Below are 24,761 nucleotides of genomic sequence, written 5' to 3' on the forward strand. Positions count from 1 at the left end.
TTTGCGGACCCCCCTCAAATACACTCCGTCAGGATGGGGGGCACCATGGCTGCATTCATCACTTCATCCAAGGACGAGCAACATCACCAGCCTTGCCAGGCACGCTGTCCACCTCCGCCATCTGGAGCTCCACAACACAGTGCTGCGCCACAGGCACCTGCACAACAGCATGGAGGATAACAACAGAGAGAGTGACTTCGCAGGAGGCACTACCTTCGCAACAGGGTCTACAGACCGAGGGTCAGCTTCCTGGACCTCTCTGAGGAGCAGTGCATACGGAGCCTCAGAATCAGTCACCAGGTAGTCGTGGACATCTGCAGTCTCCTTCTTGCCAAGCTGCTCCCGGCTGGCCCGAGCAACATCTTCTTACCTGTCGCTGTCAAAGTCACCATTGCCCTCAACTTCTTTGCCTCCGGATCGTTCCAGGGTGCCACCGGGGACATCGCCGGGGTCTCTCAGTCGTCTGCATACAAGTGCATAAGGCAGGTCACCGACGGCTTGTTTCGCAGGGCCTCGCACTACGACAACTTCCCCGTGGATGACCTCAGCCAGACGGAGAGGGCAGTGGGATTCCATGCTGTTGCTGGCTTCCCACGGGTGCAGGGTGTAATCGATTGCACCCATTTAGCAATATGAGCACCCCCACACGAGCCAGGACTGTTCATCAACAGGAAGGGCTATCACTCCATCAACTCTCAGCTCATCTGTGACCACTGCAAGAGATTCCTTCACATGTGCGCCAGATACCCTAGCAGCTGCCACGATTCCTTCATCCTCTGGGAATCCAACATCCCGCCCCTCTTCCACGCACTGAACACCCGCAAGGGCTGGCTCCTCGGGGACAAGGGATATCCCCTGCACACGTGGCTTATGACACCTCTGAGGAACTCCACCACCGAGCAACAGCATCGATATAACCACAGCCACATCGCTGCTAGGTCTACAATTGAGCATGCTATAGGGCTGCTCAAGATGCACTTCAGGTGCCTTGATCGTTCTGGGGGAGCGCTTCAATACGCACCAGACAGAGTGGGATGCATTATCGTCGTCTGTTGTGCCCTGCACAACATGGCACAACAGAGAGGGGTGCCGCTGGAGGAGACCCCACCCACATCTGCCACTCACATTGAGGAGGAGGCAGAGGAGGAGGAGGAGGAGGAACCCAAGGGCAGAACAGCGGCTCACACCTGGCTGCTCGTGAGGCAAGGGAGTCACTGATATGTAAACGGTTCTCCTAACATCAGACAGTGTGAAGAGTCCAGACCTCACCACCTGAACAGAGCAGCAGCCACAACTGCTCCGCCCCCGCCCCCTGCACAAAATAGTCCTGCATCTACACATACATCCACTGTGGAGTGACCCAGTGGGTGGGATCAAGTGTGGGTGTTCATGGTGAACCTCATGAAATGGCATTATTACACAAGCCAGTCAAGAATGGCCAAGACGTGGCAGTAGTGGTGACAATAATAATATTTAATGTGCAATTAACAAAAAGCAAATATAAATTAAAAAATGACAAACCGTCAAACACCCTTGTGCATCCCCTTTGTGCTTACAAAACCTTCGCCTTTTGCTTCCGACTACTTCTACGTGGTGCATCCCCTGTGGCTGCAGCAGAGGTAGTGGCAGGTTGCTCTTGTTCATGCCCTGATTGATTAGATGCTTTGGGCCTATGCCCTCTCGGTTTCAGTGCCCATGAGGGCCCCTCCAAAGACTGCTCCACCTGCACTTGTGCAGGGGCAGACTCAGCCACCTGGAGACGAGGCAGCATTGCTGGTACTGGTTGAGAGGGGGGCAATGGGTGAGACGTGGAGGCGTTTTGAGTGGCGTCCCCACTTCCATGTCCCCTATCGCCATCTTCCCTCCCCTGGGCCAGGCCCACACCACTCCTACCACTCCGCTGGATGACAGTTTAGAGGACATGTGTGAAGCCTTGTAAAGCCAGTGCCCCAGAGTATCTGCCTGCTTGTTTAAGGCAGCAGAATGTTGTTCACCCTGACTCCGAAGGGCCGTTGTCAGGGCCCCAATGGACTCATTTGTGAGCCGTGCTTGAAGCTCCATGCAGGCTAGCCTTCCCTCCATCGCAGACATTCCCGCACTTACCCGCGACACTATCTCAGAGATTCCCTCACGTCCCTGTGACAGTATCCCAGAGATTCCCTCCCTTACCTGTGCCACAATTCCTCTCATGCAGGATTCAGACTCCTCCATCCTCTGCGTGATTGTGGAGAGTGCGCGTGGTACCTGTTCCAGCACCTTGCAAATGTGCTGCTGCCCCTCGATCATTCTCCTTTTAAAGGATGGCCCCCAGGGTTCAGCACCTGTGTCCAGCTGAGCAGAGCCTGGAGAAGAGTGCTCCCACTGACGCGGACTCTCCACAGCTGCCCCTGCCACCAGTTTTTGCTCATGCTCATGTGTGTGGTGACTCATCATGTGCGACCCCTACTAAGTGAGGACTGGGACTCACCAAGGTGTGTGTATCTGTGTTGGTGGTTGGCTCGCTCAGATGTGATTGTATGAGGATGAGGTTTGAGTGGGTATGAGGGGTGATGTGACAGAGTAGTGTTGGCAGTGCAGAAGGAAATGTGGGGTGGGGGCAGTGATGTGGCAGATGGAGTGTCGGGGAATGAGTAAGTGTACTCACTTCGGCTGACCTACATAGATCATTACAGCGCCTCCTGCACTGTATGCAGGTGGGCGATATGTTGGTGGTGCAGGTGACCTCCTCTGTCACCTTGAGCCAGGCCTTCTTGGTGGCAGAGGCAGGCCGCTTCCTCCCGCCTGCCGGGGGGAAGATCACTGTCCTCCCCCTCCTCCTCACCCCATCCAATGATACCTGGAGTGAGGCATCATTAAACCTGGGAGCAGCCTTCACCCTGGGCTGCTCCACGCGCCCAATCGCGCCCCCCCCCCCCCCCACCGCCCTGGTAATATCAGGCCCATTACTTTAGGTTTCTCTTTTGCCTAGATCATACATTAAAAAAATAGCCTTATAAGTGTTCGGAGCTTTGCAAGACAGCCTATTTCTCTATTTCAATCTCCAAACACATGGTGCTAACAAATTACATGAATAGAATAATGTTTCCTCCTCCCCCCACCCCTTCCCAACCCCTTGGTTTTGTCCTTAATGGATCAGTGGTTTCCTTTCTCATTTCAACTGTCAGCAGTCACAATTCATTCACAAATTCAGCACAGAAGAAAAGGTAATTCTGTATGTGAGAAGCAAAACTATTGCAAAATTCCTAATAATAATCCATTCAGGTGAACACCATAGGATGTACAAGTTTGCCAGCCCAACCCAAGCTTATGAGAGATTTCTAAAGGATGTATTATAGCACAAGCTCTGTTGATAATTAAACTAAGTCTGAAGACTACCACACAGAAAAAGTAATCCGTCATGTCTTCCTGTGGCTGTACAAAAAAAAAATCAAACTTTTTATTGCATTAGTCACTACAGTGAATAACTCTCAGCCAAAGCCAAGCTTGCACCCGTCAACAATGTAAATAGCTCTTAACTTAGTTACTCACACCAGGGTTGCATCTATATGGTTTTATTTCATTGTGGCAAAAATGCATGAAAAGGGATAAAATCAGCCAAGGCTTCTACTATTCAATGATTCCTAGTAAAAATAAGTGGACATTAGATCAGAACAGCATTGGGTTCAGCTGTAATGCCCCTATGGCGAAATGATCTGCTTACACTCTCTGCCTTCACACAAAAAGCATTAAGCCAATCTCTAAAAAGGGGCATAAAGAGAACCTTGGGTACTCCAAGCTGGTGAGCCTGATACCTGGAGCAGGTAAAACAATAGAAGGAATCCTGAATGCAGGAATAATAAAGTACCTGGAGAAATATGGAATAGGAAGAAGGAATCATGGAGTAAGGCTATGCATGACAAATCCATCAGCGTTCTTTGAAGAAACAGCTACTTGGTAGACAAGGGGAACTCAATGGATGCTATATATGTTTACATTCTAGAAAAAGCTTTTGATACAGCGCCACACAAGAAATTGATCCAAACGTTTAAAAGCGACAGAATGGTGGAGAACTCCTGAAGTGTATCAGAAAATAGTTAACAGTTAATTCAGAGGAAACAAAAGTTAGTTACACATGGAGCTGTGACAGAATGGAAGGTGCTGACTAGTGTAGTGTCTTAGGAATTAGTGACTTGGCCATTACTGTTTGCAGTGTACATAAATAATATAGAAGCTTTCTAAATTTGCAGATGAAAAAAAAAACCTCACAGAAGGGAGGGACATTGCTAATAACTGAGAACAGGCAGATCAACACAGGAGAAGAATCTGCAGGTACTGACCATCATTTTCAAATCTTCTCTGGCTACAGGCATGGAGCCGGAGGATTGGAGGTCTGCTAATGTTGTACCGTTGTTTAAAAAGGGAGAAAAGGATAGACCAAGTAATTACAGGCCAGTCAGCCTTACCTTGGTGGTGGGCAAATTATTGGAAACAATTCTGAGGGACGGTGTAAATAGTCATTTAGAAAGGCACGGATTAATCAAGGACAGTCAGCATAGAATTGTTAAGGGAAGGTCATGTCTGACTAACTTGATTGAATTTTTTGAGGAGGTAACAAGGAGGGTCGATGAGGGTAGCGCGTTTGATGTAGTGTACATGGATTTTAGCTAGGCTTTTGGCAAGGTCCCACATGGTAGACTGGTCAGAAAAGTAAAAGCCCACAGGATCCAAGGGAAAATGCCAAGTTAGATCCAGAATTGGCTCAGTGGCAGGAAGCAAAGAGTAATGATCGACGGGTACTTTTGTGACCGGAAGGCTGTTTCCAGCGGGGTTCCTCAGGGTTCAGTACTAGGTCCCTTGCTTTTTGTGGTATATATATCAATGATTGAGACCTAAATGTAAGGGGCATGATTAAGAAATTTGCAGATGATACAAAAATTGGCCAGGTGGTTGATAGTGAGGAAGAAAGCTGTAGACTGCAAGAAGATATCAATGGACTGGTCAGGTGGGCAGAAAAGCAGTAAATGGAATTCAATCCGGAGAAGTGTGAGGTAATGCATTTGATGTGGAGATGCCGGTGATGGACTGGGGTTGACAATTGTAAACAATTTTACAACACCAAGTCATAGTCCAACAAATTTATTTTAAATTCCACAAGCTTTCGGAGACTTCCTCCTTCCTCAGGTGAATGGTGTGGAAATGACATTTTCGAATCCTTCGCATTTGAAAATCACAGAACAATGCCTGGTGATTACTGCCCGTTGCCAAGGCAATCACAGTGAGCAGACAGAGAGGTGTCACCTAAAAGGCCACCGAATATACAAACCACCAAAAAAGAAAGAGAGAGAGAGAGAAGGAAGACAGTCAATGACCCGTTATATTAAAAACAGATAACATTTGTTCGCTGGTGGGGTTACGTGTAGTGTGACATGAACCCAAGATCCCGGTTGAGGCCGTCCTCATGGGTGCGGAACTTGGCTATCAATTTCTGCTCGACGATTTTGCGTTGTCATGTGTCTCGAAGGCCGCCTTGGAGTATGCTTCCCCAAAGGTCGGTGGCTGAATGTCCATGACTGCTGAAGTGTTCCCCGACAGGGAGAGAACCCTCCTGTTTGCGATTGTTGCGCGGTGTCCGTTCATCCATTGTTGCAGCGTCTGCATGGTCTTGCCAATGTACCATGCTCTGGGGCATCCTTTCCTGCAACGTATGAGGTAGACAACGTTGGCCGAGTCACAGGAGTATGAACCGTGCACCTGGTGGGTGGTGTCCTCTCGTGTGATGGTGGTATCTGTGTCGATGATCTGGCATGTCTTGCAGAGGTTACCGTGGCAGGGTTGTATGGTGTCGTGGACGCTGTTCTCCTGAAAGCTGGGTAATTTGCTGCGAACGATGGTTTGTTTGAGGTTGGGTGGCTGTTTAAAGGCGAGTAGTGGAGGTGTGGGGATGGCCATAGCGAGGTGTTCGTCATCATTGATGACATGTTGAAGGCTGCGGAGAACATGGCGTAGTTTCTCCGCTCCGGGGAAGTACTGGACGATGAAGGGTACTCTGTTGGTTGCGTCCCGTGTTAGTCTTCTGAGGAGGTCTACGCGATTTTTCGCTGTGGCCCATCGGAACTGTCGATCGATGAGTCGAGCATCATATCCCGTTCTTACTCGGGCGTCTTTCAGCGTCTGTAGGTGTCCATCGCGTTCCTCCTCGTCTGAGCAGACCCTGTGTATTCGCAGGGCCTGTCCATAGGGGATGGCCTCTTTGACGTGGTTAGGGTGGAAGCTGGAAAAGTGGAGCATCGTGAGGTTGTCCGTGGGCTTGCGGTAGAGTGAGGTGCTGAGGTGCCCGTCTTTAATGGAGATTCGTGTGTCCAAGAAAGAAACTGATTCTGAGGAGTAGTCCATGGTGAGCTTGATGGTGGGATGGAACTTGTTGATGTTATCGTGTAGTCTCTTTAGTGATTCCTCACCGTGGGTCCATAGAAAGAAAATGTCGTCGATGTATCTGGTGTATAGTGTTGGTTGGAGGTCCTGTGCAGTGAAGAAGTCCTGCTCGAACTTGTGCATGAAAATGTTGGCGTATTGGGGTGCGAATTTGGTCCCCATGGCTGTTCCGTGTGTTTGGGTAAAGAACTGGTTGTTGAAGGTGAAGACATTGTGATCCAGGATGAAGCGGATGAGTTGTAGGATGGCGTCTGGAGATTGGCTGTTGTTGGTGTTGAGTATTGATGCTGTCGCAGCGATGCCGTCATCGTGGGGGATACTGGTGTAGAGTGCCGAGACGTCCATCGTAGTGAGAAGTGTTCCTGGTTCAACAGGTCCGTGGGTACTGAGTTTTTGTAGAAAGTCTGTTGTGTCGCGACAGAAGCTGGGGGTTCCCTGCACGATGGGTTTCAGGATGCCCTCGATGTATCCAGAGAGGTTCTCACACAGGGTTCCGTTGCCTGATACGATAGGACGTCTGGGTGTGTTGGCTTTGTGTATCTTTGGGAGGCAGTAGAAGTCTCCCACGCGGGGAGTACGTGGGATGAGAGTGCGTAGGATGTTTTGAAGGTCTGGATCGAAGGTCTTGATCAGTTTGTTGAACTGATGGGTGTGTTCTTTGCTCGGGTCTGTGGGTAACCGTCTGTAGTGTTCCTGGTTGTCCAGTTGTCGGTATGCTTCTTTGCAATAGTCCGTTAGTAATGCATTTGGGGAGGGCAAACAAGGCAAGCGAATACACAATAAATGGGAAGATACTGAGAGGTGTAGAGGAACAGAGGGACATTGGAGTGCATGTCCACAGATCCCTGAAGGTAGCAGGACAGGTAGATAAGGTGGTTAAAAAGGCTTACAGGATACTTTTCTTTATTAGCCGAGGCATAGAATATAAGAGCAGGGAGGTTATGCTAGAACTGTATAAAACACTGGTTAGGCCAGAGCTCGAGTACTGAGTACAGTTCTGGTCACCACATTATAGGAAAGATGTGATTGCATTAGAGAGGGTACAGAGGAGATTTACGAGGATGTTGGGAGGGCTGGAGAATTTTAGCTATGAGGTTAAGAATGGATAGGATGGGGTTGTTTTCTTTGGAACAGAGGAAACTGAGGGGTGATTTAATTGAAGTGTATAAAATTATGAGGGGCTTAGATAGAGTGGATAGGAAGGACCTATTTCCCTTAGCAGAAGGGTCAGTGACCAGGGGGCATAGATTTTAAGTAACTGGTAGAGGGATTAGAGGAGAGCTGATGAGAAATGTTTTCACCCAGAGGGTGCTGGGGTTTGGAACTCACTACCTGAAAGGGTGTTAGAGACAGAAAACCTCAACTCATTTAAAAAGTACTTGGATGTACACGTGAAGTGCCATAACCTACAAGGCTATGGACCAAGTGCTGGAAAGTGGGGTTAAGCTGGATAGCTCTTTTTTGGCTGGCACAGACACAATGGGCCGAATGGCCTCCTTCTGTGCCGTAACTTTCTATGATTCACATGAACAGCTCACCAAAACAACCAGCAATGTATGCAGCAACAGTAAAGAAAACATAATCTTACATTGTATAGCCAGGGGGAGAGAACATTAGTCCCAGGAATGAAAATGAACTTGCACAAAGCACTGCTCTGGAATTTTACACTACAGAAAAAGCTGCTATGGGGAGATCTTATTGAGGTATTCAAGATTTTAAGGAACTTAGGTAAATTTAACATCAATGATTTGGATCTATGACTAGAAGAAGTGGTTTCCAAATTTGCAGATGATACTAAAATAGGAGGCGTAGTAAATACTTTTGAGTACCAAAGGAAGCTGCAAAGCGATATTGATAATATGGTTGAATGAGCAAAAAAGTGAAAGATAGAATTCATTGTCAGTAAATTTATATAATTATACTTTGGATGGGGGAAAGATGGGTGATGTGGAAGAGCAGAGGGATTTGGGGATTCAGATTCACAAGACATTAAAAACAGAACCTCAAGAGGGTCGGGCCATAAATAACGCTAATGGAATACTTGGTTTTATGATAAGATGTATAGAATATAAAAGTTGAGATGTAATGATGAATCTATATAAACCCTTAGCAAGATCACAGTTGTAGTAATGCATGCAGTTTTGGGCTCCACACTGTAAGACAGATATTGAGGCAATAGAAAGGGTACAGCACTAGGATTCACTAGGATGCTGCCTTGATTGAGGAAGTACAAATACAAAGAAAGACTTGAAAAATTGGGGCCGTTTTCATTACAGCAGAGGAGATCGCTATGTGATTTAATAGAGGTGTTTAAAATTATGTAGGAATGGGACAGAGTCGATAGAAACAAACTGTTTCCAATGATTGAGGGGTCTAAAATGAGGGGATGTAAATATAATATTAAATGTTAGAGATTTAGGATAGATAGCAGGAAAAACTTTTAAGACAGAGTTGTAAGATTGTGGAATGCACTACTGGAGTTAGTGATTGAAGCAGAGACCATGTAAATATTTAAGAACAGGTTAGATAAGTGGTTGAAGTAAAGAAGGATAAAGAGATATTGGAACAGAGCGGTCACATGCGATTAGGATTACTGGTCATATGGAGAGTGAACATCAACACCAAATGGTGAGCTGAGCGGCCAGTTTCTGTGTTGTAAGATTGGTCATTCCGTGAACCCTCATAATATTTTTGAAACAATCGCATACTCTACAAAAAGGGGCACAGATTCAAGCTTAGAAGTTGAAAACTGAACAGATAGTTCAGATTGAACGATTTGACATGGTGATTATATGGGACAGACTGCCTGAGGAAGCATAGGGGTGCATACTGGGATACTGTGAACAATTTCAAGAGAGGAGTGATTTATTTTTGGCAAAGAAAGTGATCGGCGGGTATGAGAGATACATCAGTGCATGGTATTCTTCTAACTTTGGGACTGACCAGATGGATCACAACGACCTCTCAGAGTCCTGTACACTCCTATGTTACAAAGAGTGAAGAATAACCACCTAAAAGTACCCACGTAACTGTGAGCACATCAGTGCCTCCAGGACATGAGAAGGGGGAAAAAAATCTGAATATGAGTTAATCTTAGTGTTAACATACTTCAATACAACATGGCAGGCTTCACTCGTCCTTAAAGTGCACAAGTGTGTTTTGAAAAATGTGAAACTGAAGAAACAATAGAGAGCTGCCGCTGTTATGACACAAAGTGCCAGAGATAGAAAGCCCCTGATATTACCAGGGAGGCGGGAGGCAGCGGGGTGGGGGGGGGGGGGGTGGGGGTGACTGGGCGCGTGGGTATCCCGCCCAGTAAGCAGCCCAGGGAAAGGCTGCTCCCAGATTTAGTGATGCCTCACTCCAGGTGCTACTGGATGGGGTGAGGAGGAGGAGAGATATATTCTACCTGGCGGACGGGAGGAAGTGGCCTGCCTCTGCCACCAAGAAGGCCTGGCTCGAGGTGGCAGAGGAGGTCGCCAGCAGCAGCAACGTCTCCCACACATGGATACAGTGCAGGAAGCGCTTCAATGACCTAACTAGGTCAGCCAAAGTGAGTACACTTACTCATTCTCCTACATTCCGTCTTCCACATCACCACCCCCACCCCCCAACTCATTCTGCACTGCCAACACTACTCTATCACATCACTCCTCACACCCACTCAAAGCTCATACTCAACTTACCTGCACTTACTCACCTCCCCAGTACTCATCCCACCACTACCACTCAACCCAATCTTCATACTCATCCTCTGATGCATCTCTTTCATGGTCCGCCTCACCCAAACCAATGCATTCAGCGGTTGGCCACATCACCATCACTCACTCATGCCTCTCCACTTTCTCCCCTTATAGGAGAAGAAAGCACAGAATACACAGGAGTGGGCAAGGACCGGAGGGGGGCCGCAACATCTAATCGTCCTCACAGACGCGGAGCGGGAGGCGCTGGAACTGAGCCGCACCCTCGAGTGCCTGTCCGTCAGGGATGCCAAGACTGGCACCCGACAAACGTCTGGTGACAGAACTTTAATTTTCAGCACACAATAGCAACTGATGTTAACATGCCTTGCCATCTTCAGCACCTCAACATCTGTCATCATGCTTAATATTTCCTTCTGTTCTCTTACAGGGCCTTCAGCGACCACCGTGACGGCGGAGGGCGATTCCTCAGAGGCCGGCAAACCTCAAACCTCATCCTCATCCTCATCTTACCTGCACTTACTCACCTGGCCAGTACTCATCCCACCACTACCACTCAACCCAATCCTCATACAATCTCATGGCTCTATCTCATACTCACCCTCTCATGCATCTCTTTCACGGTCAGCCTCATTCAACCTGCCACTACCTGTGCTGCAACCACAGGGCATGCATCACATATGGCAAACGTGTCGTGAGCATGAAGGGGATGCACAAGGGTGTTTGAGGGTTTGTCATGGTTTTTACTTATATTTAATTTCTGACCAACTAACATTACATATTATATTGGCACCATTACTGCCACGTCTTTGCGAATCTTGTCTGGTTTGTGCAATAATGCCCTTTCCTGAGGATCACAATGAAGACCCACAACTGATGCCACCCATTGTGTCACTGCAGAGTGGGTGTAGGTGTATTTGCAGGGCTCTTTTGTGCAGAGGACTGAGAGACGTTGGCGATGTCCCCGGTGGCACCCTGGAAGGATGCGGAGGAGAAGTTGTTGAGGGCAGTGGTGACTTTGACAGCGACAGGTAAGAAGATGGTGCTCGGGCCAGCCAGGAGCAGCTCGGCATGAAGGAGGCTGCAGATGTCCACGACTACATGTCGAGTGACTCTGAGCCTCCGTGTGTACTGCTGCTCAGAGAGGTCCAGGAAGCTGAGCCTCGGTCTATGGACCCTGTGGCGAGGGTAGTGCCCTCTGCGACGCATCTCTCTCTGCGGTTGCCCTCGCTCCTGCTGTGCAGGTGGATGTGTCACAGCACTGTGTTGTGGAGCTCCACGTGTCAGAGGTGGACGGCGAGGCTGGTGATGCTGTTCGCCCTCCGAGGAGGTCATGACTGCAGCTACGGCGGCCCCCATCCAGAAGATGTACATCTGAGGGGGTCCGCAAGGTAGGTACATGTGTCTGGACACCGGGGTAAGTGTGCAAGTTGGTGAATTTTATTGTTAGGAGGAGGGTGGTGGAGGCCAAACTTTGTCCAAAGTGACAGAGTGGCCTCCTGCAATGAGTGAGGGTCTACCCCCCACCCCACCCCCCACCTGTCAAATGGACCTTTGCAGCTGCCACAGGCTGATGGCTGCAACACGTCCATTTGAACTGGGAGTGTTTCCCCCAGTACGGGAAACAGTCCCAGATGTTTGTAAAATCCCAACCCTCCTAAAATATCTCGTTAATCAGGTCTGTAAACGACCTGAAATACCAAAATAAATACTTTAAGTGGCACCATGGAGTCCCACATGCGCGTCTGTGGGAAACCCGGAAATGGGCGGGTTGGAGCCGGGCTCCCGACCCGCCCCAGGAATCCCCAATTTTCGGAGCCCCCCCGCCAGGAATGCACCCGATCACGGGTGCTAAAATCGACCCCAGTATTTTTATGCAGGAAGGAATTGGGTGAAACGATGGCTAGAGCAAGTGATTTGGTGGAGTGCAGTGCGATGTTCTACAAATGTCTATATTTACCTCATTTGCTGCACAACTTCTGTATTTTGCATTAAAAATCTAAGAGGTAGTGGGTCTGAATGATCATAAATCAGCTGCCACAATATACCCCTCATCCTCCATGCATCAGGTGAAACTAATACAATTTGAGTTGCTTAAAATCTATAGGCTTTTAAAGTTCGAGTTGCATCACATACCCTCTGTTTCTTAATTGGCTTCATTTTTCCCTCCTACTCTTTTCAGTTTTTATGGTGTCCTATACAAGGGACTTACCACTCACTGTGGTTTCTCAGAAAAAAATGGTGAAATTATTCAGGAATAAATCCTGAACACGGACTGAATAATATTTTCACAATATGAAAACAAAGTGTAAAGTGGCATTTTGATATTTTGTCTGACAGCAGTTCCTGCAGGCGCATTCGTTAATCTTCACACAGAAAACAATGTATTTTACAAGACCTTGTAAATACATTTTGGATAAAAGGACAGGGAAGGGGTGTCATCAAATATAATGACCTGCACATTCTATTGGAAATGTACTCTGGCCCGAAAGCCTATATTGTACATGTTCATGCCTGTTATCTTTGCATTCCACTAGATCTTTGACTGAATGTTGGCAACCTTCCTAACACTCAGTTGTTCTACTCTATAAGTAATTTAGTTAATTAGTTGCTAGCAGCTTGGCAGAATTATACACTAGGTACAAAGTATAATCCATTGGGAGATTTATTCCCTTTTACAACTGCACACTGCCTCTCCCCATCGTACAGTATTAAGCAGAGGTAGTTTTCTTTCTCCTTCCTCACTGGCGTCCCTGCTTCCACCTCTCACAAACTTCAGCTTCTATGCATTGATCTAATGGCGTGGTATGCTCTGGCTTTTGAAAGAGGCAAATGTGTTGAGCATCCTGTAAGAACTCTGGGTTTATGTATCCTTACACATACCTTCTCAAGGGCAATGAGGGATGGGCAATAAATGCCGGCCTTGCCAGCGACGCCCACATCCCATGAACGAATAAAAAAAAACATATATGCCAAGGAACCAGATGAATTCTTAAATCCCTCACATCAGTTCTCACAAAAGAATTGTCTGAATTTACCACCCAGCTTTGGTCTAGGAGCGATTGATGCTTAAATTTGTCTTGCCAAACTGTCTTGCATCACTCAGTTTGGATTGAATATGAAATTACCACATCACCCCTCAATTAGGACACGCACAAGCTATTGAGTGAATGATTCTTGCCAAATCATTAAAGAAGAAGTCAGATAACAAATCATGTGCTAACAACTATTTATTGACTGCAAGATCATAATGATCACTACTTAAATTCAAATGTTGAGTATACAAACAATTAATAGTTATAAATAGTTATAGACAGGTTTACCTAGCAATTTGAATAACAAATTATTAATATACCGTCACTTAACAAAAAGCAATTCAGTCGTGGCACCATAATTCAGCATCAACTGGATCACTGATGATCAAATTATACTTGAGATCGTTGCCTGAGACTGATCTAAATTGGTGAGATTACCCTAGGATTGAACTCCTTAGATAACTGACAAGTTAACCAGATTAAATAGCCAGTCTATTTGATAGATTAAAGTCTATCTGCTGATGGTCAGCAATGTTTCTAGAGCTTATATGACCTCATCATTATGAGTGGCATGGTTGAGTTGATCTTTTTTCTTCCCTGGCATGGTGGCGTTAGCTTCTGGAAAGTCGAGTTGATGAGCCCTTTCGGTGGCACGGTTATTTATTCCACTTGGATCCTCTGCTGCCCCTGAATTCACCTTATGTACTAGCAACTGAGCTAGTTGCCTTAACTCTCACCTTCCTTGATTTCGGACCTCTTGTACAATTAAGTGACACACTTATGTGACCCTGAAGCTGGCTGGTATAGCTGTACTATCTAACTTCTAGAACCTCTTACTCTCTGTCCTGAATATATTTTGTACTTGTAAAGGGACCCTTCTGCATGTGATAGTTAAAGATTACTACAGAAGTTGATTAGAGAAGACAAAAAGAATTATCTTCTAGCTAACAAGAACCTACATCTAATGAAGACAAAGAGAGTCTCAGAGAATCTGCTGAGAGGTGTGCCAGGAATCCTCTTGTATACTCTAGATTCGAAGAAAAACCTCTTTCCATTTAATTGACCAATCTGAATAGCATGTGTCTGAAAGATTTGCCTCTTTTGGTGTAAATCATTCCTAACATTAACTTTGACATCTTCCAGGATACTTATGTAAATGAGGCACAGATATCTAGGCATACCAGGTTCTACTTTTCCTCCTTAACTTCTCAATCATTCTTTTAAGAAAAGGTATAAGGCTTGGCATATTTATGTCCCACTAATGAGCTATTCCTGAGCTCAGTCCTTAATGCTAGCTGTCTTATCAGTGGTAAGGAATGTTCTGTTTAGATAAACCTCATAGTGGTCTTAATTAGTTTTGATTTCCCAACATTTAGTATAACTACTGACTCCATTTTGTTTGGACACGTTTAAGCTGAAACTCCATCTTGAGGAAGCATTTCAAGCAATTTACACGGCATTATCCTATAATCCCATGTAACCTCCAATGATTGGTATAACAATTGGAGGTAAAATTGTTAATCTTGGCCCTGCTACACCAGACACAGTACATATAAGGGAACAGATTTCGGATTGTAGATGTTCTTATGGAAACCATTGTTTCACCATGAACACAAGACAACAGTGTTAGGAGAAAGCATGAATTGCAACAGGGGGTTACATGTCTTGGTGGAATGCTACGAAAATTATATGGAATAAAAACTGTTGCTTTATTATAAACAATTCTTGGACACTGACAGGACAGTTGTCCTTTAAAAGTGTACAATTAGGTTCCCCCAATGATTCATCTTGTTAAGGATGAACTGTACAGCGATCAGGATGGTCCCAGCTTCCATGCCTGATCTGTATTAACTGATCTCAGCCAGGGCAGCAATAGGGATGCTACAGTTGGCCTCAGCACCTCTGGGTTGGGGAGGGGAAATTGGCCAAAGTTCCCATTCCTGCTAGCTATCTATTGACCCGTGTTGGAAGTGCATGTGCTTGTCAGCCTGTGCATGTTAGGATTGGACATAGTTTTGATGCCTCAAGATGAAATACCATAAGACAGCTGCTGCCTGTTGGACCATTACCCCAGCAATGAATCAATAGCCTGGGTTTTCCTCCTTCAGCGTGATCACCAGTGGAAGCGTGGTAGTGTGAATTTTCTGGGCAGGTTCCTGGCATTGTCAACACCTCTTTTTGGGGACAGGAAATAGCATACTTTTGCAGGATTTGTTTGAGACTGAATGGAGAAGGCCTTTGAAAGGTGCTTTGGCACAATGGAAGTAAATGACCAGTGCAGTTGGTGCCAACTTCATGACCCCATGCATGGTAATGCAATGCTGTAAGAAGTTTAAGGATTGTACCACATTGTGCAAGTTAAGAGGGAGCCAGCCACTACTTCAAAGAATGTACAGTACTGTGTGTGTCTGCTACTTATAACCGCTCACCCTTGTGTGTTGAAGAGTTTCAAGAAGTAATCATTAACGCTCTGGAAGTGCTGTGGGCCCCTTTATACACACCGCCTTCACCTGCAAGTGTTCCTTCACTCACAGCCTTACATGTAGGTACCCACTAAAAGCTTCACGTGGTATGTAATTGCTTAGTTCATGCAACTGTCATTATTCGAATTGTGATCGGCCTGCTGATAACTGTGTTTTATCTTTTTGAATTCCTCTTAAAGGAGAAGACAACCCATAACATCACAGAGAGATTGGACACAGATAGTAGTCCCCACAATGTCTTCCCATCTTCCCTCCTAAGAGGAAGAAGTGATGGAGCTCCTGGTATCCAGCGATGCCAGCACTTCATTGCACACTTCATTAATCACCCTCTCAACGTTAGACACCTATTTTACATGGGTGTAAATTACATGCAGTATTAATGAGATGGTAGTGATGGAAAATGGGAAGTATGTATCACCATGTCACTATCTTCTCAAATGGATGAGCACTGTTGGTGTTGGGTGGAAATGACATTGGAAAATGGGCTGGGATCCAGCGATATGAGTTCCCAACCCCAACTGACATTCAGTAGCTTCCTTCACAAGGCACTGGTGTAGTGTGATGTGTGGAAGGGCCAACACTTGTCTCATGTGGCTGTTATGTCCTTTTGTTTGCTGGTTAATATGCTCCAGCATGTTTCTTGTACCTCAGAGAAGGTGCTGTGGAAGAGTCATGGAGAGGCAGTGAGTCTTCATGCGACTTGGCTGCTGTGGAGTCCTCTCCCTGGGGCAATATGTTGTGTTGCCCCTTATCAGAGCATTCCTCAGCCACCTGTATCCTTGTGGATGGTTATTATCTCGTAAATAATGCAATAGAGCTGGATTACTTCATGAGTAATGCAATGAGATGGCGAATTATCTGTTTGTTCAGGGATTTGGCAGTTAATTGACCAAGTTCTGTGCTCCCAAGAGGGAGCCACACACGACAGGAGTGCCAGGATGAAGATAGGCTTGGAGCACTCTGACCCCTTTCAAGCATGGCTCCCTGCTGGGAGTTTAGAATCTGTGACCGTATCCAAATATGTGATACCTAATTTGGCTTTTGAGTGATCCTACATAAACAAACTCAATCTAAAAAATCCAGCCACAGTTCAGCTGTCAACATTGGCGCAGTATCAGATAACTGTTGGCTCACCTCAAAGGTATCAAGGATTGAACAAGATACAAGTTGATGTATTAGTAACAACTATTCTATTTCACTACTATGCAGAGAATTACCCACAAGGCCATATTCATGTCAAAGGACATAGTATGTTCTTTGCTAACTACAAAATCATTATAAATTCTTTACATTTTGCTTTATGCTGGACATATTATGCTGCTCAGGAAACAATCTCTTGCCCTTGCCATAATACAGTCTGGGGCCAGATTTCTGACCTCGCCCCCAATTTTGCATCTTAAACCACTTTGCTTCAGTTTAAAAGGTGTGAAATATCGAGGAATAACTTTCCCAGTGACTTCCCCCCACCCCTCACTGGATAAGTACATTGTCTGTTCAGTGTCTTATAAGGGCCTCAGGCTGAGATCAGGAACTTGGGCGCCAACCCACATCCCATCACTCTGTAACACAGCGTGCTAATGTATCAACGCACTGTTGTCACTTTTAATTCCATGATAGAAATTTTAATTGAGACAATGTTTTGACAGTGTTGTAGGAAAATACTAATAAACCTGTACATTTTTGTTGCTGCAAAATAATCGGTGTACTCTGAGCATTTTTGAATGCATGTTTACAAGTCATATATATACTGCATTACATACAACAGTTTTCACATGTATGCTATTGCAACGTTTATTGAAAGAAATTTGTTCCCCAATTTTCCCCTTGGCATGAATCTGGTGATGCCAGTAACTCTCATTTAGGTTTCTTACCTAAATGGCCATTCTTCATGTGTAAGTATAGACGGTGGGTGTCAGCAGCTATTTGAGTTTGGAGGGCATTACAGTCAAGCCCAATCCTGACCTCACTCAACATCCACACATGTACAGTTTCTATCAGGAGTCACTCAATGGTGATCAGGAGCAGGAATCACGCAAGACTGTTGACCTTATAAACTTTTTAACCAATTCTCATATTAAGCTGTTTGCTTAGATGTGCTGTAGTAAATCTATTGAAAGTTGTGCTTTCAGATACTGGTAGTATTGTGATAGGAATTTTTTTTTCACGATAGAATCACTAATACAACTTAAACATTTATGGGAAATAAAAGGAGCACATTCGTCTCTGTCCACAATTCAGCATTACATGGTGTGTCACTGGGCAGCTGTCTATATTTTGGATGATCCAAGCTTATTTTTAGGTTATGTCTATGAGCAGCACCTTTAAATTATTATTGAGATTTCTTGTCATAATCTAAAGCAAACTCTAGATACATGTACGCACACACTCTTCAGAAAAAGAATAATTGGAATATCCACTTTGGCAAATCCTGCCTTTATGTGGTTTTGGCATTCCTTGCATGACACAAAATTTAAAATAAATTCCGACGCAGACGTCTGAAACTGCGATACACGTTTCTACCTGTAAAAGTACAACACTGCTGGGACCACAGGTAATGTAGTTACTACAGGAAGGTTACTTAACAATGAAATATCTGTGAAGCTTCACCACTTTAAGTGATCTGAACTTGCATAAACCTATTTTTACGACATTAACATGTGGAAACAATTTTCGTTTATTAACCTCCCCCAAACTTAATCATCCTAATTGTGAACTGTTGTGCGGCTCATAGCCAAAATTGATTCAAGCATAAGCCCAAAATGACAGTGATAAATAGAGACATTTTGCATGATTTCTGAGTAAATAAAGTCTTATCCGTTAATGTAAGTCACAAAAACATTTTAAACCAGGATTGTACCATAATTGACTTGTTAACCGTTATATAAAACTGCTTCAATGTAGATTGTTTGCAAAAGTACTATTTGTTTTCATATTTGCTGCTTTAGCAGTGTGTGATTTTGAAGTGCTTATATTGTCCTGATATAAGCAAAAGATACAGCATGTAGTAAGTTGCCATCTGAACATGGGGGTGAGGGGGAAATAATTGGTTTCTATGGAAGGACAAGCTAGATACTGACTGGCTTTCCTCAACCGTACTTATCATATCATAGTATTATAGTAGATACAGCACAGGAGGAGGCCATTTGGCCCATCGTGCTTGTGCTGGGTCTTTGAAAGAGCTATCCAATTAGTCCCATTCCCCTGCTCTTTTTCCATAGCCCTGTAAATTTTTTTCCTTTAAATATTTATCTAACTCCCTTTTGAAAGTTTGAAAGCTATCTTTATGATCGCATGAAAAGAAGGATGAGAAAAGACTGTCAGGCCCAACGGTGCTCATCCTAGCCATTACATAGTGCAGCCTTTTACATGTCTAACCCGAGCCTTATTTCCTCCATGAGACCCAAATCTTGCTCCATTGCTCACTGATATCATAACTGCTCCCTTTTTACAGGCACTGTTCACCTTTCTTTTAAAATTATGTTCATCATCCTTCTCATTGAAAAGCTCACCCTTTACCCTAATGTTCTCTACCACTGCCTTGTGATTTCTAATCTCCCTTTCCTCTCTTATGCCCTTGAATCCATTGTTGCCACTCAACTCTACGATCACCTCTCCATTGTAAATCTCTTCAGTCTATTTTCCTCCTTGCCCACAGCACCAAGACCCCTCTGATCAAATTTACCAGGGACTTCCTCTGTGACTCTGGCTATGTTGCACTATCTCTCCTTGACCTATGAACGACATTTGACACAGTTGACCTCTTAGCCATCTTCCACCACTTCTCCTCTTTGCCCACCTCCACGTACTGATCTTGCTTGGTTCCGCACCTACCTGTCCTCATGAACAGCACGAGTCCAGCAATGGGCTTTTTCTTCTGCTCACGTGATCACCATGAATGTACCCCAAGGTTCCTTCCTTGACCCTATCCTATTCCTCCTTTACATGTTGCTCTTTGGTGATGTTATCTGTAGACAAGGGGTCAGCTTTCAGATATATGCTGACAACACTTGACTCTGCCTCTCTGCCGCCACCCTTGACTCCACGACCATAACTGTACTGTTAGCTTGCTTGTCTGACATCAAGTCATGAAGGAGCCAAAACTTTCTCCAGTTTAACATTAGCAAAACTAAAGCCATCCCATTTGACTTCCACGAAAAACTCTACCTTTACCCCTGACTCCATCCTCCTTCCAATGCTTGTTGAACCAGATAGTGTGCAATCTTGGTGTTCTGGCTGACTCTGAACTGAGCTTCAGATCAGTTATCCCAACCAACACCAAAGCAGCTTAATCTTATGAAATATGCTATTTTTAACCATGGGTAGGTAGCTTAAAAACTGTGGCCTAAGTTTTCCACTCATAACACTGACAGTATCCAATAACGTTAAGATTGGAAACCTGGGAAAGTGGTATCCTGATGTAATACATTGATCTGTTCATGCTGCAGTGTGTACAAGTGTTTTGTTACAGTGTGGTGTCTTTGCTTGTGCAAACTACAGTTTGTCTTTAAATACCATGCAGTTATGAACAGTGGGGTTGAAAATCTGCAGATCTTCAGGCGCATTCTTGGCATTATAAGGGCTGCAGGTTCTGTCAGTTTCTGTTGGGCCTTGCTATGGCTGGAGTCTCTGCCCAGCCCAAATGAGGTCAACAGCATAGGAGGGAGTGTGGCTGGGATGAGGGAACTTGGACCAAACTTCATTGGAGCGTAAAATGGGTGTTCGACCTGCCAGGCGGGTCGGATTAAATTTATCCCCTAATTATAAACTTTGACACGCAATCAATATTTTGAGATCAAACACTTTATCAAGTTGTCGAAGATCCACGAAAGTGAATTTTTAGTTTGTGTTCCAAGCAACTAACTCAAATACTTCTAGACTTGGTGCAAATGAGTTTGGTGTTGGTAGTTCTAGCCCCAAAATTGGTATTTGCTTCATTATTTGCAGATCAGCCAAACTATTGGTCCAAGTTATTTTTGTTAGTCACTTTATGTCTTGTAAGTGGTAGCCAATACAATGTGATGTAAAGATCATGTAAGTATTAGTCTTGGTTCAGTGGTCGCACTCTTGCCTCTGCGTAGAAGATCATGCATTCAAGTGGCACTCTAGAGACTCGAGCAAATATTCTAGGCTGACACTTCAGTGCAATATTGAGGGATTGCTGCAATAGCGAAGGTGTTGTCTTTCAAATGAGGTGTTAAACCAAACCCCCTCTCAGGTGGATGGAAAAGATCTCATGGCACCATTGAAGAAGGTCAAGGGAGTTCCCCCAGCTTCCTGGCCAGCATGTATCCCTCAATCAACATGCTTAAAAAAAAACAGATTATCTGATCATTTATCTCATTGCTGTTTGTGGGATCTTGTGAGTACAAGATGGCTACCGCGTTTGCCTATAACAGTGTATATTTCATTGGCTGTGAAGTGGTTTGGGATGTTCTGAGGTCATGAAAAATTCTATATAAATGCAAACAAAATATATTATTATTTCAATAAATCTTCTGTTCCTGCCTGGAGAGCCAATGATAAAAATCATGCAAAGAAAGTCACACCGAGTGAAGAATGAATAATACAGCATCTAAGGTTAGCTAGATATTCTGAAGTTTTGATTTAATTACATAGAATGTACAGCACAGAAACAGGCTGTGGGAATGGTTTGGGAGAAATGTCGCAAAATTTTTCTTGAGAAATTAAAGAGTTGATCGAGTGTGTTGATAGAATGGGTTGTACGTAATCTGTGGAAGAAATCAGTATGATGGCCTAAGCAGCTTTTTATCATTATGCCTTCTTCAGTTTTTATTCCCTTGGATAAGTCTTGTAATATGTTATCAGTCGTAGGGAAGAAATTGGTGTCACAAAAGGTAGATATGAAGTAAAATAAAACTTAGATTGGAAAAGTTGAAAATGTCAAAACGCATTCAAGACAATAAAACTACCGGTGTTTTATAAAACATTATTAACTACTTTTCTGGTTTGTGATGTTATCTGAACCGTTTTGGACTGTGCTCTGTTCAATCTTTAATGTTTTTTTTATGATGTCAGATATAATTAAAGCAGTGGAAGATTTTAAATAGAAACATCCTGCAGCAAACAAAACAATTCTTCTGTTCAACTATTCAAGCAAGAGGGTTGGTAACCAGAGGACACAGATTTAAGATAATTGGCAAAAAAATCCAGGGGGGAAATTAGGAGAAAGTTTTTACTCCAAGTTGTTATGATCTGGCATGCACTACCTAAAAGGTTGGTGGAAGCAGATTCATTAGTAACTTTCAAAAGGGAATTGGTTATATACTTGAAAAGGAGACATTTGTAGGGCAATGGGGAAAAAGCAGGGGCGTGGGTCTAACTGGAAAGTTCTTTCAAAGAGCAGGCACAATGGCTTCCATCTGTGATTCCATGATTCTATATAAGTTGTAAAATGCATATTGATAAAATCAATTCCTGGTGTTCCATTTGAATTAATATTTCCCTCAACTAATGTGTTCAATATATCAGAAAATTTATAATTTTTCAATGCATGTTTTATTTCATACTATAAAATTGAATGATTTTTGGCATTTTATAAGGTTCATTTCCCTGCCTGTCCATTCCTTTCATTCATTAAGAAAATGCATTATAAATTTGTGTCTATTTGTTTTTAGGCAGCGGGGGCTATCAGACCACTTGTTTCCACTGTTGTTGCAACCAACCCAGAAGGCTGTCTTGATCATTCACTGGAACGTGCCAGATACAGAGCTAGTGAAATGCCCCAAGCCTTTACATTTGATGTCATTTACAGAGCTTATCAGCAGGTAGGATTCTTACAGCTCATCTCGCCATCCAATGTTTATGATATTCTGTGAGAATATGTTACAGAGGGAATGATTGCAATATATCATTAAGTCTGTGTGCGTAATTTTTTGTTTGTATGTGTCTGCTTTGCCTTGGGACTTTTTTCTATGTTAAAGGCGCTGTATAATTGCAAGTTAGGAACATAGGAACAGGGGTAGGACATTCAGCCCCTTGAGCCTGTTCCACCATTCAATTAGATCATGGCTGATCTGTATCTTAACTCCATCTACCTGCCTTGGTTCCATAACACTAAATACCCTTACCTAACAAAAATCTATCAATCTCAGTTTTGATATTTTCAATCAACCTAGTCTACAGAACCAAGGCGGGTAGATGGATTTGCCTAGTCCTTCCCCCTACCATTATCTAAATGCAGCAAGATGGTTATGGGGTGGGTGACAAGATCCCTGCTGCGAGGAAGAGGAAAATATCCACGGTCTGATTTAGATCCAATGGAAGGCCTCCCCACCCCCTTGACACTATGTTGCTCTAATTTGGATGGTATAGCAGAGGAAAATGAACTGTTCTTCAAGCTTATAGCCTTTATCTCCTTCCTACGAAAAAGCATCAAAACATTAAACAAAAGGGAAAATAAAGTTTCATAATTTATTGATGTGCCCACACAAAAATGCTCTGATATATTCCCTACATCCGTGCCTTCCCTTGATGACCATGTAAGGTGTGTCAGATCCATTTCTTGACCTTAAACCGTGATATAGTGCTTCCTGATTGGCTGGACTAACTATGATAGCAGGAGGAGGTGGGTGCTGCGAATCGTTTGAGGTAGTCGTGGTGTCCGATACTCTGGGTGCAGAGTCCCCAGATTTCCCTGAAACAGCTAGAACCATGTGTGACCATGCAGTGGCCGCCAGTGCCTACCTGTCCTCCGTCTCAATCCTGTGTGGGGCCTGACCTCAGATAGAGAATGTGTAGCCACCTTGAGAACCACCTCATAGGCCTTTTCTGCAGCCATGCCACTGGTGCTGGGCACAGCAGCTGGAAACTTGATTGCCTCAAGACACTAATTGTCTCCTCTGTGATGCCAGTAGCTGGGCTGGTACTGGGTAGAGGGGGGAGTTCCTGACACAACATTCTGTGATGTGCAAGAGACTGCGGTGCCACTTCATGCTCAGCCCTCAGCTCGGAAAGAACCTACAGAAAGAGTAAAAGACAGCTTGTTATAATGGCGCCACAAGGCAATGCCTTCAAAGAAAGTTAAGAACGTAAGGTATTTTGTTTGTGATACTGCTGCTTAATGAGCGTGGATCTGAGGAGGAAATCAGGAGTGTGGGAAAGATGCAAAAACTACCTACCGAGTACCATGCTTCCAAGCTCAGTCTCGCCAATCCTTTCCAATGCTTTCTCCTCATGCAGACTCAGGGTCTTGGTGGTTGTAGGGCCTCTGACTGTCGTGATCTTCTCCTGGTGGTTATGCAAAGCCTTAGCTGGTGAAGAATACTAGAGGTACAACCACTTTGTAAAGGGGATATTCTGGTATCTGTGGTTACAGTACTGAGTTGGAGCAGAACTTGCAAGTACTAAATGAAAGGTATTAGCATGTCACTCCAAATGTGCCCTGCACCTTTTATTGTATGTATGTCTGCTGGGGAAATAAAAAACATATTGTCCTTGTCCTGTATCCCCGATGGGGAGGAGAGCAAAAACTTGTTTGTCATACCGCCCCATGGAGAAAGAGGCAGAAAGTGTACAAAGGCCACTTTTGCAGATTCCTGAAAACATTTTAAAAAAACAAAATATTTTACTCAACAGTCTGTATTTCCACATTTGTAGAATAAAAAAAATGTAAATTTTTGTTCTGGAGACTTGGAGCTTCCCAGTTGTTAACTGGCCTTACTCTTCCAAAGGCCAGCACCAAGACAGATTGTCTACAGCAGGTGGAAATAATGCTGAGCTTGATTGCTTAATCGGCTTTTGTGCAGCAAAGCCTTAAAATAAATTGTGAAGATTTACTTTAACTGTTACCAGTATCATAAAATCATAAGATTTAGTGGGCAATTTGAGAGTCGTTGAAATTATATGTCAGTGTAGAGATTGATCAGGTTTGAGAAAATAAAGTAATGTTCAGTTTAATTCATGAGTCAATACATGAATGTAAATTACAGATTGAGGTAATTCAGTGTGAGGCAGTAACAGCCAGAACTATTTGTCGGTAGGATTACCTAATCAGTCTTAGCAAAAATGTGTATATATATGTTTTATTTAAGCCACCAACAGCGTGAGTCCCTAATAGCTAAGTCACAAATTGATAAATGGTGCTATACAATCAATTAAACTTGAAATCATCC

General features: G+C 44.3%; 1 protein-coding gene across 1 annotated transcript in view; it reads left to right on the forward strand.

Moving 5' to 3' along the window:
• Positions 1-24,761, forward strand: part of crppa (CDP-L-ribitol pyrophosphorylase A) — a 324,300-nt gene that overhangs the window by 42,808 nt on the left and 256,731 nt on the right. The window contains exon 3 of the mRNA XM_068003843.1: positions 22,266-22,415. Within this exon, the coding sequence (XP_067859944.1) occupies positions 22,266-22,415 (150 nt within the window). The remainder of the gene's footprint in view (positions 1-22,265; positions 22,416-24,761) is intronic.

This window comes from Heptranchias perlo, chromosome 2 (assembly GCF_035084215.1).
Source record: "Heptranchias perlo isolate sHepPer1 chromosome 2, sHepPer1.hap1, whole genome shotgun sequence".
Lineage (NCBI taxonomy): Eukaryota > Metazoa > Chordata > Chondrichthyes > Hexanchiformes > Hexanchidae > Heptranchias > Heptranchias perlo.